Consider the following 22,235-nt stretch of genomic DNA (forward strand, 5'->3'; position numbering starts at 1 on the left):
GAGCTGCTTGTTTCCAGCAATAAATTTGAGACATATCATTCCTGATGGTGTTTATTTGGTTTCCTCTGAGCTTATTGCTGTTTTTTCCTCATTTTTAACCTTTCTTTCTCTAGCTGATGGGATAAAGTAGTGACCCATTTCCTCAGTCAAAACAGCCCCTCAGTTTCCCCAGGGAGCAGAGACAGAGATTCCCCAGGAAGCTGGACATTTCCTCAGTGAATCCCTGCAAAGCACTGCAAGGCTCAGCCACCTTCCTACACTGGTGTCTCCCACAGCTGGGAAGGCCCTGTGCCAAGCTTTACTGGTGGTTTTATTCTGCTTTTCCTCTGTCCTCATCTTCCAACTCGTCAGATTCCTCCTGCAAGGAACGCCCACTCAAGTCAAAAGGAAAACTACTACTTACATTAGATTAAGCACCCGGGGATCATCTGACTGTGTTTTGGAGGCTAAGCTGGGAGTACAGAAAGTAGGGAGTGCATACAAGCGAACTGCATCTCCTGGCTGGAGAAGACGCTATGAGGAGGGGGCTCCAGGTGAGTAAGGGTTAGAGAGGTCCTGTATACCACTGCATGCTTTTCCCATGTCCCTGGGGAAAGGTCAGTGCTCAGGAGGTCTGGAAAGCAACCATTCCCAGTGCCCATTACACCTGCTGCCGCAGCACACTCAAACCTTTCCAAGATTTCACACAACACCGAGCATTACATTTTGACCGTTCTTAGTGCTTCTCTTGTGGAAGAGCACAAATCACCTCATAATTTGGGACAAAGAGTGAGTATTGCATCCAAGCTACATCAGACAGGTGGCTCTGAAGACAGTCAGTCACAGGCATTTAACTCTTTTCACCATCTAAATTTGATGGAAGCTTTCATCCTCCTTGGAAACCTGGAGCTGCCCCCATTGCCAAGAAAACCATCCCAGCCTTATAAGCACCAGTTGAACATTCATTTATTTGGATAATGATTTTGGTCAATCTGGCAATGTTAGGGTAAGTAAAAGAAGCACCACAAAAAAGCAACTTGTACAGAGTAAAATAATAAGCCAATTTTAAAAAAACCCAAAGATGTGGAGCCACACTCCATTGTGGGAACAACCACTCCTGTAAGTTCATGGGTGGTCAATTCACAGCCCTTGTGCTAGCCAAGCTCCTTCATCACACTTAAAGGATAGGCACGCCTCATCTAAATTTTATGTTCCACCTGAACTGAAATCAGAGCTGAATGTTGCTTCCTAAGCCTATGAACCAATAGACTGTGAGATCAGACATTTCCTTAAACATGTCCTTGTGCAGCAGCAAAATGGATACAGGTCTGAGGAAAAACGGGAAGATGAGCAATCACTTGGTGTTGACCTACACCTGCAGCTACCGCCCATTCTCTACCAAATGCCACAGGACTAGCTGGCAAATTGAGTAGAGGCAAGTCTTGAAAACACAGCATCTACTTGTCCTTGCGTGCTTGTACACGCAAGATCTGGCTAACTCATGCAGGACTGTTTTCAGGGGGACTTGATGGCACTGAGTATGAAGATGGATATTCATGTTATCAATTAAGAAAGCATTCTTCCTTACAAACAAAATGGCCATTTTGAATGAATTAATTCCTGCAGGGCAGAGCTGCCTTCTGTATAGGCTTGGCAGCTGAATGCTGCACTCACCTCAACAAAGATGAAGCAGGGGATGATGGAATAACTTCTCTGGGTATTGTTTCCTAAAGCCATTTCTCATCACACTTCTTGGGGAGGCACTGGTCAAAACTTTATTATCCTGAAAAAGAAAAGACAAAGGTATTTCAGTATGTTTCCCTTTTTTGCAAACTCCACATTTAACACAACGAGGTTCGTAACACGGAGCACTGACATATTGGACCAGGGATACAGACTAAAAAGAACATCAAGGCCTAACTGGGGGTCGTACAATAACCTAAGAAGGCACGCCCTTTGCAGCACAGAAGTAAGAGACAGACACAGGTTACAAGATACATCATCTACAGAGCACAGAGCGATAAGGAATACAACTGTTTTCCTTAATTACAATGCACTCCCAAGCAAAGGCTTCTTCCCCAGGATTGTAAAATCACATTTTCAGCTCACTATCCTGCCTACAGTGTGTTTTAGATGAAGAGGTTTTGGTAATTGACTTGTGAGCTTGTACTTTAAAAGATACGCTTAAGTACATTAACTGTACACACGATCAAAATGTTTATCTGCATGAAGTGTGACCCGCTCAAGATGACATCATGTCTTACGCACAAAACAAAACCTAACAAGCAAATACAACAAAAATGCAATGAAGGCCTGGGCCCTTGTTGCAGAGCCTTTCTAGCCTGCTACAAATTTGTATGTTAACCCACAAAACCCTATCTATTTAGCATTACTTTGGGCTACTAGCTATTCTAATTAACATAACCTTATAACACTCTGTGCTAGGACACTTAATCTCTTTACAGCACAAAAAGTAGGAAAGGAAAGAACAGAAGACTAACACTGAGAGTTTTTACTGAGAGTGCATGTGCTTTTCTGTATGCATGAGGTAACAGATCATGAAGCGAGGTCCGGCTTAAATGATTTTAGAGAGAGGAACAGGCCAGCAGGGAAGAGGGGGCTGGAAAAGCAGCATGTAGCTCAGAGCTGCCAGGTGCATGCTTGCACAGAGCATGAGACACAGAAGAGAATGCAAATCCTTTGCTATCAATTTTAACGCGAGCACATCAAGCAAGAGCAGAGATTTAGGTGGGCCTGACCTCACTTCCAACACTCACACAGAAACCCTGCCCTGATCATAAGCATCTCCACAGGCCAGGGCCAGGGGGGAGGAAGGAGGAGAAAGCTGCTGTATTTTCCGGAGGATGCTTTGCACAACATCTTCCCCCGGCTCTTTGACCCCACTGGCATCTGGGTGGCAATTCAGGCCTTGGCATATGGAGCCTGTGAGGTTCACGAAGAGGTCAGTGCTTTCTCACCAGCTCTCAGCAGGGTTACTGGAAGAAATACTATTATCAGAGCACCGAGTTCAGCAGAGGTTACAAAGCCTGACGGAGGAGCTGGATCAGCTGCCAGTGCTTGCCACCTGCACCATGATGGAGGCTCTTGTCTTGCCACCTATGAACTACTTAATGTGTTTCTTATCTCAGCTCTTCACAATTTGACCCAGAGCTGTAAAATACGCAATATATATGACAGTTTTGGTAATACGGTTCTAGGCACAGCACAGCCATATGACTCCAGTGAAGCCACACCCTGTGTCAGAATGGCTTCTGAACTATTAACCATTGAAAAATGCAGTTCCAGGTCAAACAAAATACCTGGGAAATGTTACCTCTGACACGCTTCAGACACTCCCATCCTACACTGTATCCCAGTTCTGAAATACAAATACTCTGGATTTTCAAAATGCCTGTTTTTCCAAACATACTTCAACTTTACTTAGGAGATAAAATGGGTTTTATCTCAGAGGTTAGTGTCATTATTTAAAAAAAAGACAAGGTAATCCAACCCCATTTGGGCTGTGGAAAAAATTTCCAATCATTCATTTTTTAACAACACGTTTCATATCGCCAGCTCTTGTGCCGTGTGGCTCTCCCTTTAACTTGTCAAACACATGGTGCCTGGTAGAATAGTAGGTTAAAGAGTTAGAGCAGCTTACAGAGCATTATTCCACTAAACTCTTTTTGTATCCTGGGGATACACTGTCAGCACCTTTTTTGCAAATCCTGTTTTTCAAATGGCTTAGTGCAAAGATGTTAATACCTCAGCACCTTCATGAATGCTTTCCCAGATCAAGCTTAGAAATAACCATAACAGCACCCTGTAAATTCAGTTCCAACTGCTATGACTGCTGCGTGTTCCTAACCAAAGCAAAGGGATGCAAGGCAACCCAAGAATTTAAGAAACATTCTCAACAGATGACTGAAAGCAACTGCACAGACTAGCAAAGAAGCTGAGGGTTCTTAGTAGTCATATAAAATTGCCTAATTTAATGATAGGGGACTCCTGATGTCATAAATATGTATGACTACGTCTGTTCTTTTAAGCTTATTGTGCACCGCTGGTTTAAAAAAACTGCATTGCTTATGGGAAAGAATTTTACATGTCAGCTTCTCTGCTATGTGATGACACATTTGTGTCAGATGTAAGTAAAGACCAAATAGTTGCCTGATCAGGCCAGCTAATTCCCAGACTGTGGGAAAACTCACAGCTAGCCTGTGCTTGTCATAGCAGGTCTTTTCATCAGCTCACTTGACAGAAGAGGAAAGGGGAGGAACAGTGTGATCTTGGTGGGAGCACCATCTTTTGTCTCTCTCCAGCTGGCAGTGAGTCCTCTAGGGACAGACAGCAAAACACAGATTACAACAATCCCTAGGTGCTTCAGTCTGCAGAGCAGTCAGAGATAACCCACTTTTGCTCGAAGAATCGGGGACTCATACCAAGATGTAATGTAAGTGTTTAGTGACAGTCCTGTTTTATAATCCACGAAGATCTCTTCACATCGAACAAATCTGCATAATGCAAAGCCTCTGACCAAAGCAACAGGAAATAACAGCTTTAGTATCAGCACCTGGTATTGCCTTCTCCATTTTTTATTTTTATCAATTTGACTCAATTGTTAAGGAACTCATGTTAGCAAAACTGTAAGAAGCTTTTCAGATCCCACTAGCTGTGACCTTTTAAGGCCTGGTATGTGAGCACTGTATGCGAGTAGAATTGGTCAAACCTATTCTAACTAATTAGGGACCACTGTAGAGGGAATATTAATAATCTGGAGGTCTGGTATTATGAGGTGCTTCTACTCTTTAAACAATATATATAATTGCATAATACAACATTTGTGAATTAATTAGCATCAGTTAGTTCTCATCTTGCTCAATTTACCCCACGTGCATTTTCAGAAAGCCTGATCTACAGCGTAGGAGGTTATTGTCTGACATCTCCTGGGAGAACAAGCGGAGACATAGAATATACATAAGTGAATTGAAAATTAACTGAAAAGGACAGCAAACAAAAAAGAATTCAAGCTGAAGAGATTTTCTTGCCACAGGGATCCATCCAGGGGAAAAAAGAAGAATGAGAGTCAAAGAGTGGAAGAAAGAAGAATGTTCTAAAAAAAGATATTTTCTTACAGGTTACTAACCAGCAGAAGAATTTCTACAAGCCCCATTCAGGTGTGTTCTAAAGCTTTTTATGTGAGCACGTGGCAGACAGTAAAAAGGACATATCTAGGACAAACTAGCATTTGCTGAGCCTTTACAGTATAAGCTCCTGCGGCAGACGCAGTACAGCCGATCGTTGTTCTGTGTAATCAGTGCTCAAACCAATTAATTGCTGGTCCGTTCCTCAGGAGACAGTGGTCACCCTTATGTTTTTTAAGCTATGTCCTGCACAGGTGAGAAGAGAGGATAAACATTATGGCTTTATCTACTGCTACACTGGATATATGGGCACCTGCGGAAAATACTAAAATCAGCAATCCAGAAAAGCTAACAGGCACCGTTTGTCATAGTTTTCAACCTATGTTTTGTTTAATCAATACCAATGCATGTTTCTTTTGCCATTAGCTCAGAGACTACCAGCCTGAAATGCAGTAACTGCTGCGCAGACTAAGACAGCAGCGTAGCCACTAGCGCATGTGGGACATCACTTCACTGCAGAATCCCAAATCTGATCAGACCAGAGGTGAGGAGGGCAACCACTGATCATTTGGTACCAGGATGTGATGCGAGCACAAAAAAATGGATTGGAGATCCTGTCCCTCTTCATCTAGGCAGTCTTATGATCTTTTCAGCAGCAGCTAACATTCTGTTTCAAAATAAAATGTAAATGTTATATTAGGAGGAACACAACTCTGGTATTTCTGTAACGATGTAAAAGATACTTAAAATGCAAGCTTTTCCCCATTTGTAAATTAGTTTAACCTTGCCTCAACAATTTGCAATCCTCTGTTGGCAATTGGCTTCAAATTATAAAGATCTTTATTCTCATTAAAATAAGAATTCTGTTTACAAGTAAAAAAAAAATCACTAAAACTTCTGCACCAATCCATCAAGGATCAATTTGCCCAATTGAAACACGAAATTGCATATGTCAAACCTCCACTCAATTAAGAAAACAAATTCAAATTAATACCACTGTTGAAAATGATTATCCAAGCTTTTGCAGAGAACTGTATCATTATAACCATTATTTATTACACTAGCTCTTACAAATCTCATTCTAAAGCAGAGTCCTCTATTTCCTGTGGGGGAAACAGAGCCAGAAAGAGTTGAAGCAATTTGCCAGACATCACACAATGACTCAATGTCTAGGCTGAAGACAGACATATTATTCTCAGACTCCTGTCAAGTGCTCCATCCACTTGACTATACAATATCTACACTTGAAAAGTACTTGCTAATTCCTGCACACAACTATGCAGTTCTCACTGTACATTTAAGTAACACAGGGTTCCTTTAGCTTGCTACTGAAACCAAAATGAGTTTTTCTACTGAAACCACGACAGAATGCACATCACAACACTGCACAAGCACCAATCAAACATACACCAAGACGTGAGAGCCTCGCGCCTTCTCTATGCAACTTCACCCCCGGCATGTCCAAAGGCACCTCATTATCCCAGTGCAACCCTGGCATGAACATGCATGTAAGGCTGCAACAGGATAATAGAGGGTTAATATGTCTTTCCCAAAGCTCTTTTCCACATAAACCTAACCATGCATACAAAAGGGCCTAAGGAATCAAAGGTAAGATTTTCCTGCAAAAGGCAGTCATGGCTATTTAACGTTTTCCAGGCTGAAGTACAGACATTTTCAGTGTTTTCAAAGTAATCAGAAACACTGAGTGGTGGCAGGAATCATTCCAAAAGCCAAACTGTGTAAGGAAAAGTACAAACGACATTGTAGCATAAAGACCTGTTTGTGATTTGGTTTGTCTGTCTTGCATCCAAACATAACACAGCCTGTTTGCTTGGTGTTATTGCATAAAAATAGTAAAACTAAGAAAATAGCACCACATCTGCAACAATTAGAAGGGACCAGACAACTGGCACTCAGTTTGCTGTCTCAATGAGCCAGGACACACTGGTTTTGACCTACAAATGAGAAAGTTATCCTTTGGATCAGGTTGCCCTTGATGTACGGAAAAGTGCATACACACAATTGAGCTTGGGCAAGAGGGAAGACATTCACCTAGCTCTGGCTTCCCATCATCAAAGAACTCTTCTGCCCATCCATCATGAACTGAGAGGCAAAGAGCCCCCAACACCATGGCCACCAGACCCGTAACACGGTGTCAGACTGATGACATTGTGTGCCCAAACCCTGACTAACATTGATTTTTATTTGTTAACTGACAAATTGCCTTTGCTGATCATAAACAAATGTGTGTTCTAAGTTTCAAGACTTGCCTGGTGTCTGCCTCCCAGAGCACTCCCGTATCAGCAGCACGACTTCCTACTTTGCAAGAACACTGAAAAGAAGAACTTTTCAGTATTCACTGAACAGATGAAGCAGGAGCTCAGTTTACTGGATCTAGATCTCACCACAGAATAAAATTTATTACAAACTTCCCTAGCAGCACAAATGCCTGGTTTCTACTTAAGCTATGGCTATTCAAACAAATTGGCCTGTCAGTGAAAGTGCTTCTTGCATGTCTCCACAGACTCAATGACAAGAAACTAATTACATTACATTCACTAACGTATGATAGCGAATAAAAGAACAAAAAATCCACCACCAATACACAAAATAAACCCACACATGTTCACCATCACAATAGACAATTTTGCAGCATTTGAGTATTAAGCCAGAAAAACACTTTCTCTGATGAGGGTTCTGACCTTTTTCTCCTATGAGAGGTCACATTTTAACATTTCTGCGCTCATACTAGCAAACCATTTTATGGCAAACAGTATACCTAAGTAATATAGTTCATCTGAAATTATGATCCTTGATACAAAACCCACCTTGTTACGAAGAAAGCTACATGAATAGCCATCTGGATTCCTAAACTACCAACCTCTTAAAAATGCGTTGCTGAATCCCTGGTGGCAAAGCAGGATCTGATCCACAGAAGAAAGTAATGCCAGAGCTTTTAAGGATTCTGTTAGGGATGTTTTCCCTTGCTACTAGCTTCATGTGGAAAATTATCCCATGTCTGAGTGATAAGCAACAGTATAAGATCTATAGATAGGCAGACCGATAAGGGATCTGCACCACTTACATCTCCAAGAGAGCTCAAGTGTTACGTCAGCACGGCAGAGGCCCCGTAACCACTTCTCACTGCAGGGAGGCAAGTGAAATCCCAGTGCCACAGCTGCCAGCAACAAAATTTATATTGATGCCACTTGGCCAGAATTTTACAGATGTTGTCTAAGTAGAACCCAAAACATAACTGTGTAAATAGCAGGTATATGCATGCATGCAAACAAAATGGCCACAAGCCTTATTTTGAACTATCTCACACCAACCTTTCCTTGTCCTGCAGCTCTGAAAGTATCATCACGGTTGATCTGTTTCATTTGGTGAGGCATTCAATTCCTTGCGAAAATGTTCAGTATATCATTTACTAGTGTTGCTTTGAATGATACCCACTAAAATGTGGTGCCACATCAGCAAAACCTATGAATAAGAAGTTTAACCTGCTGTAGCTGATAACGCTTCTCTCTGTCTTGCAAAAGGATTAGCAGTGCATGATAAATGAAGAAGGAATCCGACGACGAGCTTCATAGGAAATTCTTAAAAAAAAGTAACAAGCTGTCTCTGAAAAAAAAACCAAACCCAAACCACTGAATTCATCCATAAAATTAACAAGACTGATCCTGCTCCTAACTTTCATTTAACTCAAAAAAGCTAACTGTTCTATCTCTCATCTCATCCCTTCAAACTTTAAAGTTAATCCAAATGAAATAGTTGTGCATTATCTTGGGCAAAAGAAAAAGACTATTTCTGGCCTTTACCCATCCATCTGAAGGCATGTCATCTTGATTTAGACTAATTAATTTGCCTTGTGAGCTTCTCCGAACAAATGCAAAAGGCAACTGGTCATTTCTTTTACTTCTAACTGGTTAAAACTTCATGTATCTTTAACGACACTTCCAGCAATAAACTGGCAGGTGTGGTCAGCAATAAAGCAACAATTCATAGACATAAGGGACTCTGAATTCCAGAGATTAGTAATATGATTAGTTTAATGAAAATATAGTAGTCTATAGTTCCGAAATAACATATTCAAGATCCAGAACTGCAACTGATTGAATTAATTAATCATGGGCTTGAGACATGAGTACTCTATTTAGCTCTATGCTAAATCACCAGTCTTAAAATATTGTAGAGAGTTCTAATTTCACTGTCTCATTTGCACAACCTACAAAGAAAATAGTCAAGACCCCTTTTTATTTACAGCTGACAGTCTTGCAAGGCGCAGGCTGGAAATCAAATACTATAGTATGACCTCCCTGATATCTGGGATACTATCATGAAGGGCTTGCGATTGAATTTCACCCTTTGAAACCAATTCCATTGCATTTGGTGCCTCTCCATGCAAAGCACTGGTAGGCACTGAGGAAACTCTGGACAGTTTCAAGAGGAAAAAAACAGAGCAGCCTTCTCCTCAGGCTCTTATCACAGTTAACCGGTGGAAAAGCAGGAAGACGTTGAAGAGAAAGAAGAAAACAAAAGAAAACCTCAACTTTTGTAACACCAGGTTGAGGAATACAGAGGTTAACAATGCAATAGTGCAGAGGAGAGGAGAACTGGATGAGCTATGGATAAACTGCTACGGGATAGAGGGCAGATGAGGAAATAGATCACAAGTTTTGCCTGTGATGGGAAACCACAAGACTGAAAATTTTGTCTACTCTAATAAACGGATATCAATACAACAGTTTCTAGAAAACACTTCTCCTTTCCCCTCCCAAATTTCTCAGGGTTTTGCAGAAGAGATTTTAATATTAATTAAAACAATTTTATCTTAAAAATTATTAAAATAATTACTTCTAATATAAGAAAAAAGTTGTCCAAAGAAATTTCCCTCCTTCAGATGAAAACTTGTACTTCACTCCGGAAAACTGCTAGTGGTGTTGGTTTTTTTCTTTTCAAAACATCCTTAGTCAATGGTCCTACTGAAATCTATTGAGCTACTAAAAAAACAATTAGTTGCTGATGTGTCAGCAAGAACAAAAAGTTTGTTTGTAATAGAGGTTCACAGCTATGCACAGAAAGAATTCTGGGAATCCCAATATTAAAAACATATTTCAAAAATATATGCTGCATGGTCTTTTTCTATGCCATTCCTGCTGAGCCTAAGTCCAAGCAAGCTGCCGATTCACGCATTTGAGTGCAAACATTGAGTTACGCCCTTTTTACTTGCAGGAGGAACTGAGCAGTTACAATCTCACCTTAGCTGGCCAGCAGGGATATCCTTGATGCCATGAGCCGCTTGCAGAGATCTAGCGCAACCAGTGCCGGCACCGATCTGCCCCTCTCCCTGCCACCTGGCACTGCCACGCATCTGCTCCCTGCCAGTTCCCACGGGGGTAGAACCAATCCAGCTGACAGAGGTGCAAGAAAAGTCTATGGGATGCTCTGACTGATAACCGAACCCAGAAAAAATGAATGGCCCTTCCACACTTCTCCTTCCTGAACAAGCAACGGCATATCCTTCTCCTACATTCGAAGGAAGAGGCTTGTGCAAAGTGCCAGCTACTCTCAGGCTTCAGACGGAGGTCTCCAAGGAAATTTCCAGACCCTTCTCCTCCCACTTTCCTGCTACAACTTAGGAAGCCAGCACTTTTGGACAGTGTTCATACAGGTCATAGTGTAAAAATAAAACAGTGGAAATATTGACATGAGCACAGGAATGAACAGAGGACAGCTATGTTAGACAGGGTGAGAGGAGGAAAATCAGGTGAGTAGTATGTTTCTATTTATTTCCAATTTTTTTTCAGGGGATGAATGCTGCATTGAAAATTTCAACTCAAAATCATGTTGAGCTAATAGTAAACACTAGGCATGTAATAGGCACAAGCCAGTGGACTCCGCACAGAAACAAACGCATTCATTTTGTGCCCTCAGGGCCAAGCAAGCAAAACTATGTGAGTATTGATTGCAAGCTGTAATATTAGGAAAGTAAACAAGCAACTGCCTCACCACACTAGCCTTTGGTGATGAGATCCGGAGGCACAACCTCTTGCTCCTCTGATCTGGTATTCGTATTGGCAGTGGAGCTGCCAGAGATACACAAGGACTGCACAGACTCCCACTCCTGCAAACCTGGCAGCAAGCTCCATCTTCTGTGGATTTTTTATCTATTCACCTGGTTTATAAACTCCGCCTTCATCTCTTGCAAGGACAGAGTACAAAGAATTTCTGGCATACCTGCTCTGTTCCCTCATACAAAACACTATGGTAGAAACTCTCTTTAATAGCAAAAAAAAAAAAAAAGGAAGGGAGAGAAGAAAAAATAGCCCTAATTTTTTGCTTTCCTCTTTTTATCTGTGTGTCCATTATGTGGCCAAGGGAAGCAAGTATAACCCCTACAGGCTGAATACTGTAATTTGTCCACTTCAAAGGACAGCAGTGTACTACAGCTCATGCAGTTTATGTGGGCCTCAGAAACACAACCTGGATGGAAAGTCAAGAATTTAAGAATTTACTGTTAGACTACCTGACATCTGAACAGTCTAATAAAATAACTGTTATTAGTCCAGATCTATTTATTACCATGAAAAAAAAAAATACGAAAAAAGAAAAAGAAAACTCAGCAAACTATAACAAAAACGTTTCAAAATAGTGAAAAATGTTTTACAGACTTTTTAATACCTCTTCCTTCTCTATGGTGTTATACTCACCACGGACCCCTCCCTGAGTCCTACGGCTGATGGCTTTAGTCTGGGATGGTAGAGAGCGTTACGGCAAGCTGTCAATGTCCTGAGCTTTTCTCCGAGAGGAAAGCATCAATGCTGATGGTGGGAGCTTATTCCTCTTTAGTCTAGGATCCACTGGGCTTATTTTTATACATTTTCTAACATACCTTACACCTTACTTGTTCTACACACTTCTGCAATTCCATGTCACATTCAGATTTGCTATATATGGTATACTTTATATATTCTTTCTTTGCTTTCCTTGCAACACCTAAAGCCAGCTTGACCCACGCCATGGCTGCGTTCCTTTAGAGACCAGTCACTGACCATCGATGGGGTGGTTGGTTGTAGCTCCGTTGGCTCTGGTACCACCTTGTGCCCACAGTTTTAAGGCCTCTGCTATTATCCCATGTCTGTTCTCCTCCACGCTGCATTTTTATCCTAGGTTTGGACAGTTCATTTTACACAGAGTAGTGACTTGTTAGTTCTACCTATTAGGTAGAGAAATATATGAAAGTTATTATAAAAACAGGCACTACATTATACAATCACATAAAAGCACGCTAAAGCTAAAACCGATTAGGTAACAGCTACCACTTTGTTAGACAATTGCTGTTACAGTTAAAAAGACCAAAACAAAGCTCCAGGAAGGCCAAGAGAGATCTGACAAAACCTTGTCCTCACAGAATTAGTTCAGAACTTGCGTTCTGTTACTAGAAAAGGCAATGTAGCATTTGTCTGGCTACAAGGCCAGAACCCCATTCCCCAGCTTTTGACAGACTGCAAAACACAGGCTTTCACCTATGAATCCAGCAAGGCTGTTGCAAACCCTTCTGTGGAGTAAAGCTCCTGATAAGAGCCAAGTACTGGTCTTCTTGGAGGCCTCTGCTCCTCCCAGTGTGATTTTGTCTCATGACACCTATACAGGTCTCAGAGGAGCTCACGTGGCCATTGTTTGACCTGTCAAGCATTTGATTTTTAAAGCCAATACACTCTGCACAAACAACAAAACTGTTACGATTAAAATGACAACTATAGCATACAAAGCCAAATTCTGAAATTCCTGTAGCTGAGACCGTAATGTTACTTCTAAGAGCATGATGTGCTTAAAATCACATTCTTTAACAGAGTTTTCACAAGATTTTACCTATTTTCAGGTTTTTACCTATTATCAGGTAAATTGTATACAGAAAGTTAGCTTATAATATTTTGTGGACACTTACATGTGCATATGAGTGTATATGTGCATACAAATTCATATCCACTCAAATAACAACTGGAGCCTACAAACTGCATGACAGATGATGAGTGGAAATAAATGAAACAATTTCATAATCGAACTTGGTCAAAATATGATTAAACAGTCATTTAAACACTAAAAGCTGACACAGGCATATAAACATGCCCATCTTGCCCTGTGCTGTTTGTTGCCTTCCTTTTAAGGAGACTGTTGGGAACATCGCCAGTTGTTTAATAGCCCTTCATGTTGATGCACAGCTCTCACCTCTACAATACTGTTATTCTAATTCTCAAAACTTACCTGATCAGCTCTTTTAAAAATGTAAAAATCCTTTTCAGCAAATTGGTGTAGGGCTGCATATCATACACATACACAGCGTTTTGCGTAACAGAGGAAACTAGTTTTTACCATCTGTTATTTTCTGCCCATCTAAGGGCCACTGATCTATACACTGCTTTTTTAAAATATCCCAAATACAACACTACACAAAGGTGCAGTCACCCCATGTTATAAAACTATACTTATGCAATCTGTTAAAATTCAGTTTATCATGGGAAATGGTTCTAGACTTAGCTGATCAACAGTTGCTGCTTGTAGTGCTCAAAACATCACATTTTATAAACACACAAAACTGCATTTCTCTAGATATGTATACACACACATTTAGACACCTTTTTTTCATTACATACTGAAACACTGTATTCATATCTTATTAATCTATTAAGCATGATCACTATTAATAATAGGAAATGATCTATTCTCACAAAGATAGTCTGTTTTGGAGATTAACGTGTTTTTAAATTTGATACGTTTTTTCTGCTTCCCGTAGTTTATTCATTTTGTTCATATTTTTCTTCTGTTGTCACCTCAGCCATGACAACTGACCTGTAAGAAAAGCATTACATCATCCTGTTCACGTATACATATATATGACAATACAAATAAAGCAAAAACAGTGAAAGCAACTAAGAAATGTGAAGTTAACAATATCTGTAGTGATGGAAAGGATTACATATTCTTCTGTACTATGGAAGACAAAAGTAGCAAAGATTGCAGCGAGCGTAAACTCCTTATTTTCATACTGGTATCACTGGCATTTGCTCTGCTCGATTCCCTTGTTTTAGTCTAGTTGCTTTACCTCTGAAAACACTCAGATATTCTTTGTAAATGTTTCTGCCTTTTCTTCCAAAACATTCTGGAAGGCATGCTAGAGGAGCTATAGAACCACAAATGCCAGGCTTCTTACTCCTTGCTTCTCTACACGCAAGGCTCACACCGCGATGGAGACTCCTGCTTTCATTGTGTGTCACGCTCTGCCCTCTCTGCAGCAGCCCACGCTCCTGCAAGCCCTTGCTTAGTGCATGTGTCAGCCTAAACTGATGTCAGTGTATTGCCCACCGCCTGCTTTGGAACTGTGCTTCCAGGCTGCTTCTCACAGGCAGTGTGATCCTGCAGCTGTACCTCAGCCACCACAGCACCCTGGCTTCTTCTACTTGTACTTCTTTCTTTCTTTGCTCCTGCTATAACCAAGCCTTTAGCCCCTCATTCTCTTTCACTATTTGCTTCCTTAGAGTAGCTGTCTTAATTGCAGATATCACAGTCTGCACCTGATATCCAGTATTGTCTGTTGTACCGATAGACATAACAGTATGCAGCAGCTCCTAGGCACTTCAATTCCTGATCAACTCTTAATTCTACCAGAACCATAGGCTTCCCCCAGTCTCCACATTTTAACTTTGCGCAAGCCCCAGAAAGACAAGAGATGGCTGTAGGCTGAGACTGAGAGGTTGGGGCCACCGGGTTTTCTTTCTTTTCTTGTACTGATCTCCACCAAAAGGCCCAGTATGACACTTACTGAGGCACTGCCCCACTGCTTCAATTCCCTCCGCGACCTTCACGCTAAGCAAAGGTACCTGCCACAACCTTCTTCCCACACACACTTTTGACACCACTTTTCCCGAGAATAGTGGGAAGTCACAGTCTGCAAAGGTAGCAGTTTGTACTGCCTCTTTCCTAGCCCTAGGATTTTTCTTTAACTTACAATCATTTATCTTCCTCCAAACACTCCTATTTCTCTTACCAGGGTTCTGCCTCAGGACATGTAGTTCACATATTTATAGGCCCTAAAATTAGATGTCCTCCTGGGCAAGACCATTCACCACAGCTGTTCTATATGCAGCTTCGTCGATATGCAGATCTTGTCCACAGCTACTGTTTAGAACAGCGCTCTCCAAACTTTTGTGATCGCGAACCCATACCAGTAAAAAAATTTTGAGCTCACACCCCCAATGTATGTAATTTATAAATCATATACATGTACTACTGTATTAACATATGATATAAATTATAGAGAAAAATAGAAATTAAAATGGATGAGCTGAAGATGAAATAAACAATATTCTAAAAATCTATTAATGGTACAAACATATTTTCTTCCGCACCCCAATGGACTGTCTTATGCACCCCTTGCAGTGTGTGCACCCCGCTTTGGAGACCACTGGTTTTGAAGAGCACAGACAGAGCCTGACAATCTCTTCTGACCCAATATGCTTCTATTTGGCACATACTCCTTCCTCCAATGTAACTTTTTACCTTTTGATATTCCTTTTAAAGTTTGCAGAAATCAACGCTCCTTCTCAGAATGATGATTTGTGACTGCAGGGGATACATCTAACCCAGCTTTTAGAGCCGCCCACTGAGAAGCTGTAGTGGAAGCTTGCACAGCATTTTCTCATTCAGCTATGGTAAGGCAAATACTTCCTTCTTATTTAAGCTATTCAGTGCACATATTTTTATTTAAAGGGCCTAATTTTGCAGCCAAGCCTGTTTAAAGTTCTGGGGTCAGCTCAGTAATTCTGTAACAACTTCATGTCTCTGATTGCACATTTCCCTTTCTTCTGTTCTTCCTCAACCTTCTCACTTTACAGCAGCAAAGGGTGCTCCAAAATTCACTTTGAAGATTACCCGTATCTCGTTAACTGGAGCATTGAGACTTGTGACCCTTTATTGCTCTGAGTGAAGGATGGGATTGAACTAGGTCAAACCATAGGTCTCTGTCCACCCCATCACCCCTTTTGGAAGGTGCTTTAGTAACAGCTGTGATTAGGCATTACATTTCGCCAGCGCTGCACTTAACTTTTTCACCTCAGCTTCACAGCCTCAGAAGTCTACACCTTTCTTTTTCAGGATTTGCATCTCCTACACCATCATTTAACCAATTTCAGTTAAGGCTGGACTTCCATTTGGCTCCTCCTTGCTCAGACTCTCACCTATTTTTGTCAAACTCTATCAGTTCACACTGCATAGGCTGATACCTAACTAAACCCAAATTTGCCTAGGTTGAGTTCCAGCCAGATTAAGACAAGGAGGCAAAGACCATCTTTTCCCTCCTCTGTGTTTTTCTTGTGATCCTTTACCACCTAAGTTGTCCAAAATCATACTACATTTTAAGTCACATACTTGTCAGGTCTGCAGGCACACACATGACCTGGTCCTCAGTGATGCCCCAGCACGCCATGAAGGCCCCCAGTATGGCTTGCCCGCTTTCTCCACCAACTTGATGAACTCGTGCCATCTACATGGGCCACAGAAATACACCTTACATCAAGAGTCAGGAATTTATTGCTGGCCTAACTGAAATCTTAAAGTTAATGAAATTACGTCAGTCTGTGGCTCATCACTAGCAGTGGATACAATGGGGCACATTAGGAGCTATAGTAGGTCCCCTTAACTATTTCTTCACAAGTTTAAGCCAGCATTTTATAAATGTAGGCTCACTCTTTTAGCTGTTAATGTCATGTGTCAATTATCCATTCATAACTCCATCATGGTTATGATTATTCAATAGATGATGGGATCATAAGAGCTGCAAGTTTCTTCTTGGAGCTTCCAGGGCAGCCGAGCGATGTTGCACCATCCCATCTATAAAGCTAGGCATCAATCATACAACACGGCCACAGCTTAGCTTAAAAGCCACCATTATGCATTTACTTACCCTTGTATGTGGAGAAAGAAACAACCAACACTTGTGTGAGGGCTGGCATCTTGGCCAACAGACCGGGGACTGACCCCGATTCCTCCAAAACAGAAAGCTGCTTTAGCCTGCGTCCACTTCCCCATAGCAAGTGTTGCAAAAGACATCCAAGCTCTGTGGATCAGGCACGCAAAGGGCCTGTGAGACATTTTTTACGCAGCTGGTCTCAGCAGCTCATCATTTAAAAGCGGTCAAGCACAGACCAAATCCTTGCCCTCCACTGCCAGCGACAGGTACATCCACAGGGAGATGCCTCTGCTCCTCTTGCAGTCAGATGCATTAATGATCTCTGCAGAAAGCACAGCTGCCACAAAAATGGCCAGGGCTGAATTTTTCAAAGCTCTGCTGAGCTAACTGTACAGTCACTGAAGGAGGGATAAAACTTCCATAAATAACAGAGTTCAGCAACAGCTAAGACTGTGTCTCAGTGTCACTAAAATTCAGCTTTCAGTCTCCCTATACTCGGATCATGGGTACCAGAGCTGTGTGCCTCAATGCATTGTTCAGGTACTAAGCATAGCTGTAATTGAGAATTACTAAAAGGAATATCACTGGTTAACTACATTTCCAGGCTGTGTTCTGAATCAAGTATTGCCTGTCCTCTTACAGCTGCCAAAAAGCCATAGAAAAGACGGATTTTGCATTCAGCGAATTCAGCAGAATTCGCCCACCACACCCCGTCACAGGCCCACCACCTTACCCAGATGAATTTACCACTGCTTGGCAATCCACAGTGCACTGATCTGGTATTAATGAGTGTGCAACCACTCTCTCCGTTCTGACGAATATGAATTGGACCCAGAGGACCTCTGCTTGTATGCAGTAGCTGAATGTTTTTACCTGCTCCTACTGACAAAACTGGAATGTCTCCAAACCCCACCTCCCTGCACATCCTGGCACAAAGGAAAAAAATCAGCAGGAAATTGACAGAAAGATGGATGACAGTGGGGAGGAGGAGATCCACTGTAATGACTTTGGTCCTGTGGAGCAAAGCTCACAATAATAATGATTGGCATAAAAGAGTCCCAAGATAAGCAATACAACAATTATCACAACAGGAGGTATTTGCTCGTAAGAGAATGACTGTGACAGCTAAACATAGCCAGCTTCCCCAGACAACGAGCAACATATGATAGTGCTTTTCAAGTATTTTGGAAGTATAAATTACTTTACAGCTTTGTTCTCTTGAGAGTTACTTGCAAAAGGATCTTTTCATTTCAGGACCTGTTTGCAAAGAGATATTTGAGCCCCAAGATGCAAAACAACGACATGTCTCCTCTAACAAAGGAATGGAAATATTTAGTGTGCTGGTGATAACGACAAATAGCAGGATGGAATCTAAGAAAGAAAAGTTGTGTGAAGTATCAGATTTAATACATCACATATTTCTAGCATGGAAAACTTTGGAAAGATTTCAGCACACTTGCAACTGCTACATCTAGCCAGTCATACCAAACATACAGCACCAGAGCAATGGCTGCTAATATGCATGAGCTAATAGCCTAACTTGAATGATCAGGCATGTAGTGTGGCATTTCTTCAACTCTCAGTGGATATACAAATAAATAAACAACTGAAAAGTAACCATGTTCTCATCTCCCTTAGAAAAATGAAAGGGCTACCAACCCTTTCTGCATATTGTTTTCACCATGGTAGTATCCACATAAATTACAATGCAAAATAAGCCCCACAGCCATTACAAGCCATCTGCAGACTCACTGTCCAAATCTAATACTTGACACTGCTTTTCCAAATGATCTCTATCTCTCTCAGTGCTGATTTGTGGACATAGCAGGACTTACAGAAAACCAGAAAACCTTAAGATGTGGTAAGAAGGAGTTCCACGACTTTTGCATCAATACTGGCCACTGCCAGTGGCTGCCAGTGACTTCAGCTGGCTGAGATTTCACATTTGCTTTTTATAAAGACATTGCTGTGAGAGGAATAAAATTAATTCCACTGTTAAACTAGCATGTTCTCTATCATCAGGTAAGGTTTTATAAGAGACAGGAGAAGGCAACTTGATTTATATATCTCTCTGTCCAGGACTCTTCTTGGAGGAAGTCCTACCTTGTACAGTCTAGAAAGCAAAAGATAAGAATAAAACATCTGCTTATATACCACTGTTTTAGAAGGGCTCCTCACAGACCTTAGACAATTTTAGCTCAGCATTCTCATGTGAAAACATAATTAAAAATCAACACAAGTGATACCAGCAGGATGTGTTCCTTTGAACAAAACCTTAGCTTCTGAAGTTTGCAGTCTGAACCAGCCAGCCACCAAAGGCATGCACAACTTCACTCTTAGGCCATGTCTCAATTGTCCTTCGTGGTACCATCTATATGGTCACAGCAGTGAAAGCGAACTCTTACTGATATGAATGTGCCAGAAAGGCCACACAGGGTATAAAAAATAAAGCCCTCTATATTGCCATCGTTGTGTTTCTACCAGCACAGTTGAATTTGCTTGTCAAGGATAAGTGTGCACAACGGCGACGGGAATAAATTCTAATCAACAGAAGTTTGGGTTTCTCCGAGTACTTTGTTTTCCCTGGTATAATCTAGCAGATTGTTGCCAGTCCAGGTAATCCACCAAAATAATTCAAAAACAAGTTCTAGAAGCTTTTTCAAACATTCATGTGACTGCTAACAGACCCTCTTCACTATCACTAACAAATCAAATTAAGGGCACTCAGGGCAGCACAGGAACCAACCGCACATTTTTACTGAAGACAAGTGAGTTGTAGCTAAATCGCGAGTGAGCTCTGGGTTAACATACAGGCTAATGGATTTAACAAAGTTATTTTGAACACTTGGTCAGTTTGATTCTTCTGACACTAACATAACCTCTGCATGGTCCAAGGGCAAGTAGAGGCTTGTCAGCAGACAACGTTTTCAGAAAAGTTAAGAGTGTTGCAACAGAATTGTTAGGATTTGTGTGAGGAAACTGTGAATGTAAGTAAGTGGAAGGAAGAGGGAGGCAGACAGGGAAAGCACCAGAAGAAACAATGGAAGAAGGGTTAAAAAGAACGACATGCATCAATTGCCACAGAGCACTGTAAGCATGGTTTCACTGAATCAGAAAAGATAAGTTGCCAAGAGGGTGAAGAACGTATCTGGAGACATAAAATACCCAGATAAGGAAAACATGAGAACTGTGAAATTCAAGAATTTTGCCCAAGACTTATAAGCAGGTTGAAAAGGTGAAAAAACCAATAATGAGGTGAAAGATCCAAACTGGCACCCTCTCCTAAAGATTACAAAAAAAAGTAGGTCTAAGCCCCGTTCACCATTGCCAGCCAAGCAGAGCCCCAGAGACACAACAGGACTCAGCAGCCATCATGACAACTGGGTCCCCTGTCCGATTCACACCAGACCCATGCTGCCTAATGTACTCATTAACAACATGGCACAAGCTTGCCTTAGTCAATGCCCCACTACAGAGAAAGGGCTCTGCCATTAAACTGAGTGAAAACATACACAGTACTAATAAAGTCCTAACATGCATGTAACTCACCTACACAAATTTTCAATACATCCACAAGCTTAGGAGGAATTCAGTGAATGCAGAACTATAAAGATAACAGGCAGCTTGAAGAATAAATTCGAAGAGGTAACATTACAGAACCGCCTAATAAATGCAATATTGCCATAACTAGTGACAGGCCACAGGATTTGTATGAACTCTGCAAGGCCTCCAGTCTTGCCTGGCTTTATCTTGGCCAGCCTGGAGCTTTGATTTATCTCACATAGCTGTCTCAGCAGGTGACAACCAGGTAACTGTTCCCCTGATCGACTTTAGCTCAGCTTTGCGCAGTTGTGTGGTGCAATGCCTATTGCTACAATACTTTTGGTATATTTCTGCAACTAAGAGTCTTAACGTGAAACTATTTTGTGTAGAGCAAATTGTTTATGAAGCTAGAATAAAATCACAGCACAGTGGAGTACAGTTGCAGAATGATAGCAGGGACTTTGAAATCACAGGCACAGGGTGATAAACAACCCAGCAACAGTCCTGGGCCATTAAAGCGATGCAGCCCAGTTTATCAATGTTACAAGGCAACAAAGGAGAAACGTGACACGTAGAATAAATTCAAATGTAATGGGAAATTGCGGACCAATAAAGAAAGGGCAAGGATTTGTCTCTCTTTGGAGAGGTATGAAAAAAAAACCCCAAGCAAACTCAAGACGAAACCATCAACGTCAGTGTCCTCCTTTCAGCCGAGACCTGAGATGCTGATGGCTTACCATCATTTCCTCTTCTTGATAAAGACTGAAGCCACTGCCCAAAGGACCCCGAAGGGCATTGGAAGGGCCAGTATAACACGGGGGAAGAGGCAGGTAGAGGCAAGAGGCAAGAGTATACGGAACAGTTTTACTTGAGTTATGAAAAGGAATTACTTAAAAATACAGATCATTGGGATCTGCTAGTATCATTTCAACTAGAGTAATAACAACTGATGCATAGCGACTAAACTGTTAAGACACAGATTAGAAAATAAACTCTTGGCTCTGCATACAAGGTATATTCCTGTACTCTACATAAGCTGCAGAGTAAGAAAAAGAAACAAGTCATTATGTGATGAATGAAAAGAAAAATCTTATCAGTCTGAAATGGTTATTCCTTTTTAACTTTTTTTAATTCCTTCTGCAGTTACTAGTCACAGAATATTTCACTCAGTGGTGTCATAGGGTTTGGTAGTACCCAGGACCTTTTATCTTTTCTCATGATATTTTAACCTGTTGTCACCTCAGTAATTTTTGTCTTTGATTTAAATGCCTTCTCTTCTCTAATGCATTTTCCACATCAATTTGTGCTTTAGTTGCTGTTGTTATTGATTTTTTTCCTAAATCATGAAACCTGATGATTATCCATAAATCAAAATATTTTAGAAAAACTTTGAAATGGAACAAAGCAAGCTGGATGCACTTCCAAGGACCCTTAGGTAAGAAATGACAAACTATATACAGGCATTCTAAAATAATGAGAAAGATGCTAATAATTTACAATATTTACTTGAAAATTATTATTTTTAATATAACACTCTTTGATTCATCTTTTCCTGATTTTTGAGCTTTTGGACACCTTCCTACCATAAAGCTTTTCGTTGA

At 41.1% G+C, this 22,235-nt stretch overlaps 1 protein-coding gene across 1 annotated transcript in view; it reads right to left on the reverse strand.

Annotated features, from left to right (window-relative positions):
- Positions 1-22,235, reverse strand: part of PLPPR1 (phospholipid phosphatase related 1) — a 135,142-nt gene that overhangs the window by 70,003 nt on the left and 42,904 nt on the right. The window contains exon 2 of the mRNA XM_075138401.1: positions 1,654-1,762. Within this exon, the coding sequence (XP_074994502.1) occupies positions 1,654-1,716 (63 nt within the window). The 5' untranslated portion in view covers positions 1,717-1,762. The remainder of the gene's footprint in view (positions 1-1,653; positions 1,763-22,235) is intronic.

The sequence above is a fragment of the Calonectris borealis genome, chromosome Z (genome assembly GCF_964195595.1).
Source record: "Calonectris borealis chromosome Z, bCalBor7.hap1.2, whole genome shotgun sequence".
Lineage (NCBI taxonomy): Eukaryota > Metazoa > Chordata > Aves > Procellariiformes > Procellariidae > Calonectris > Calonectris borealis.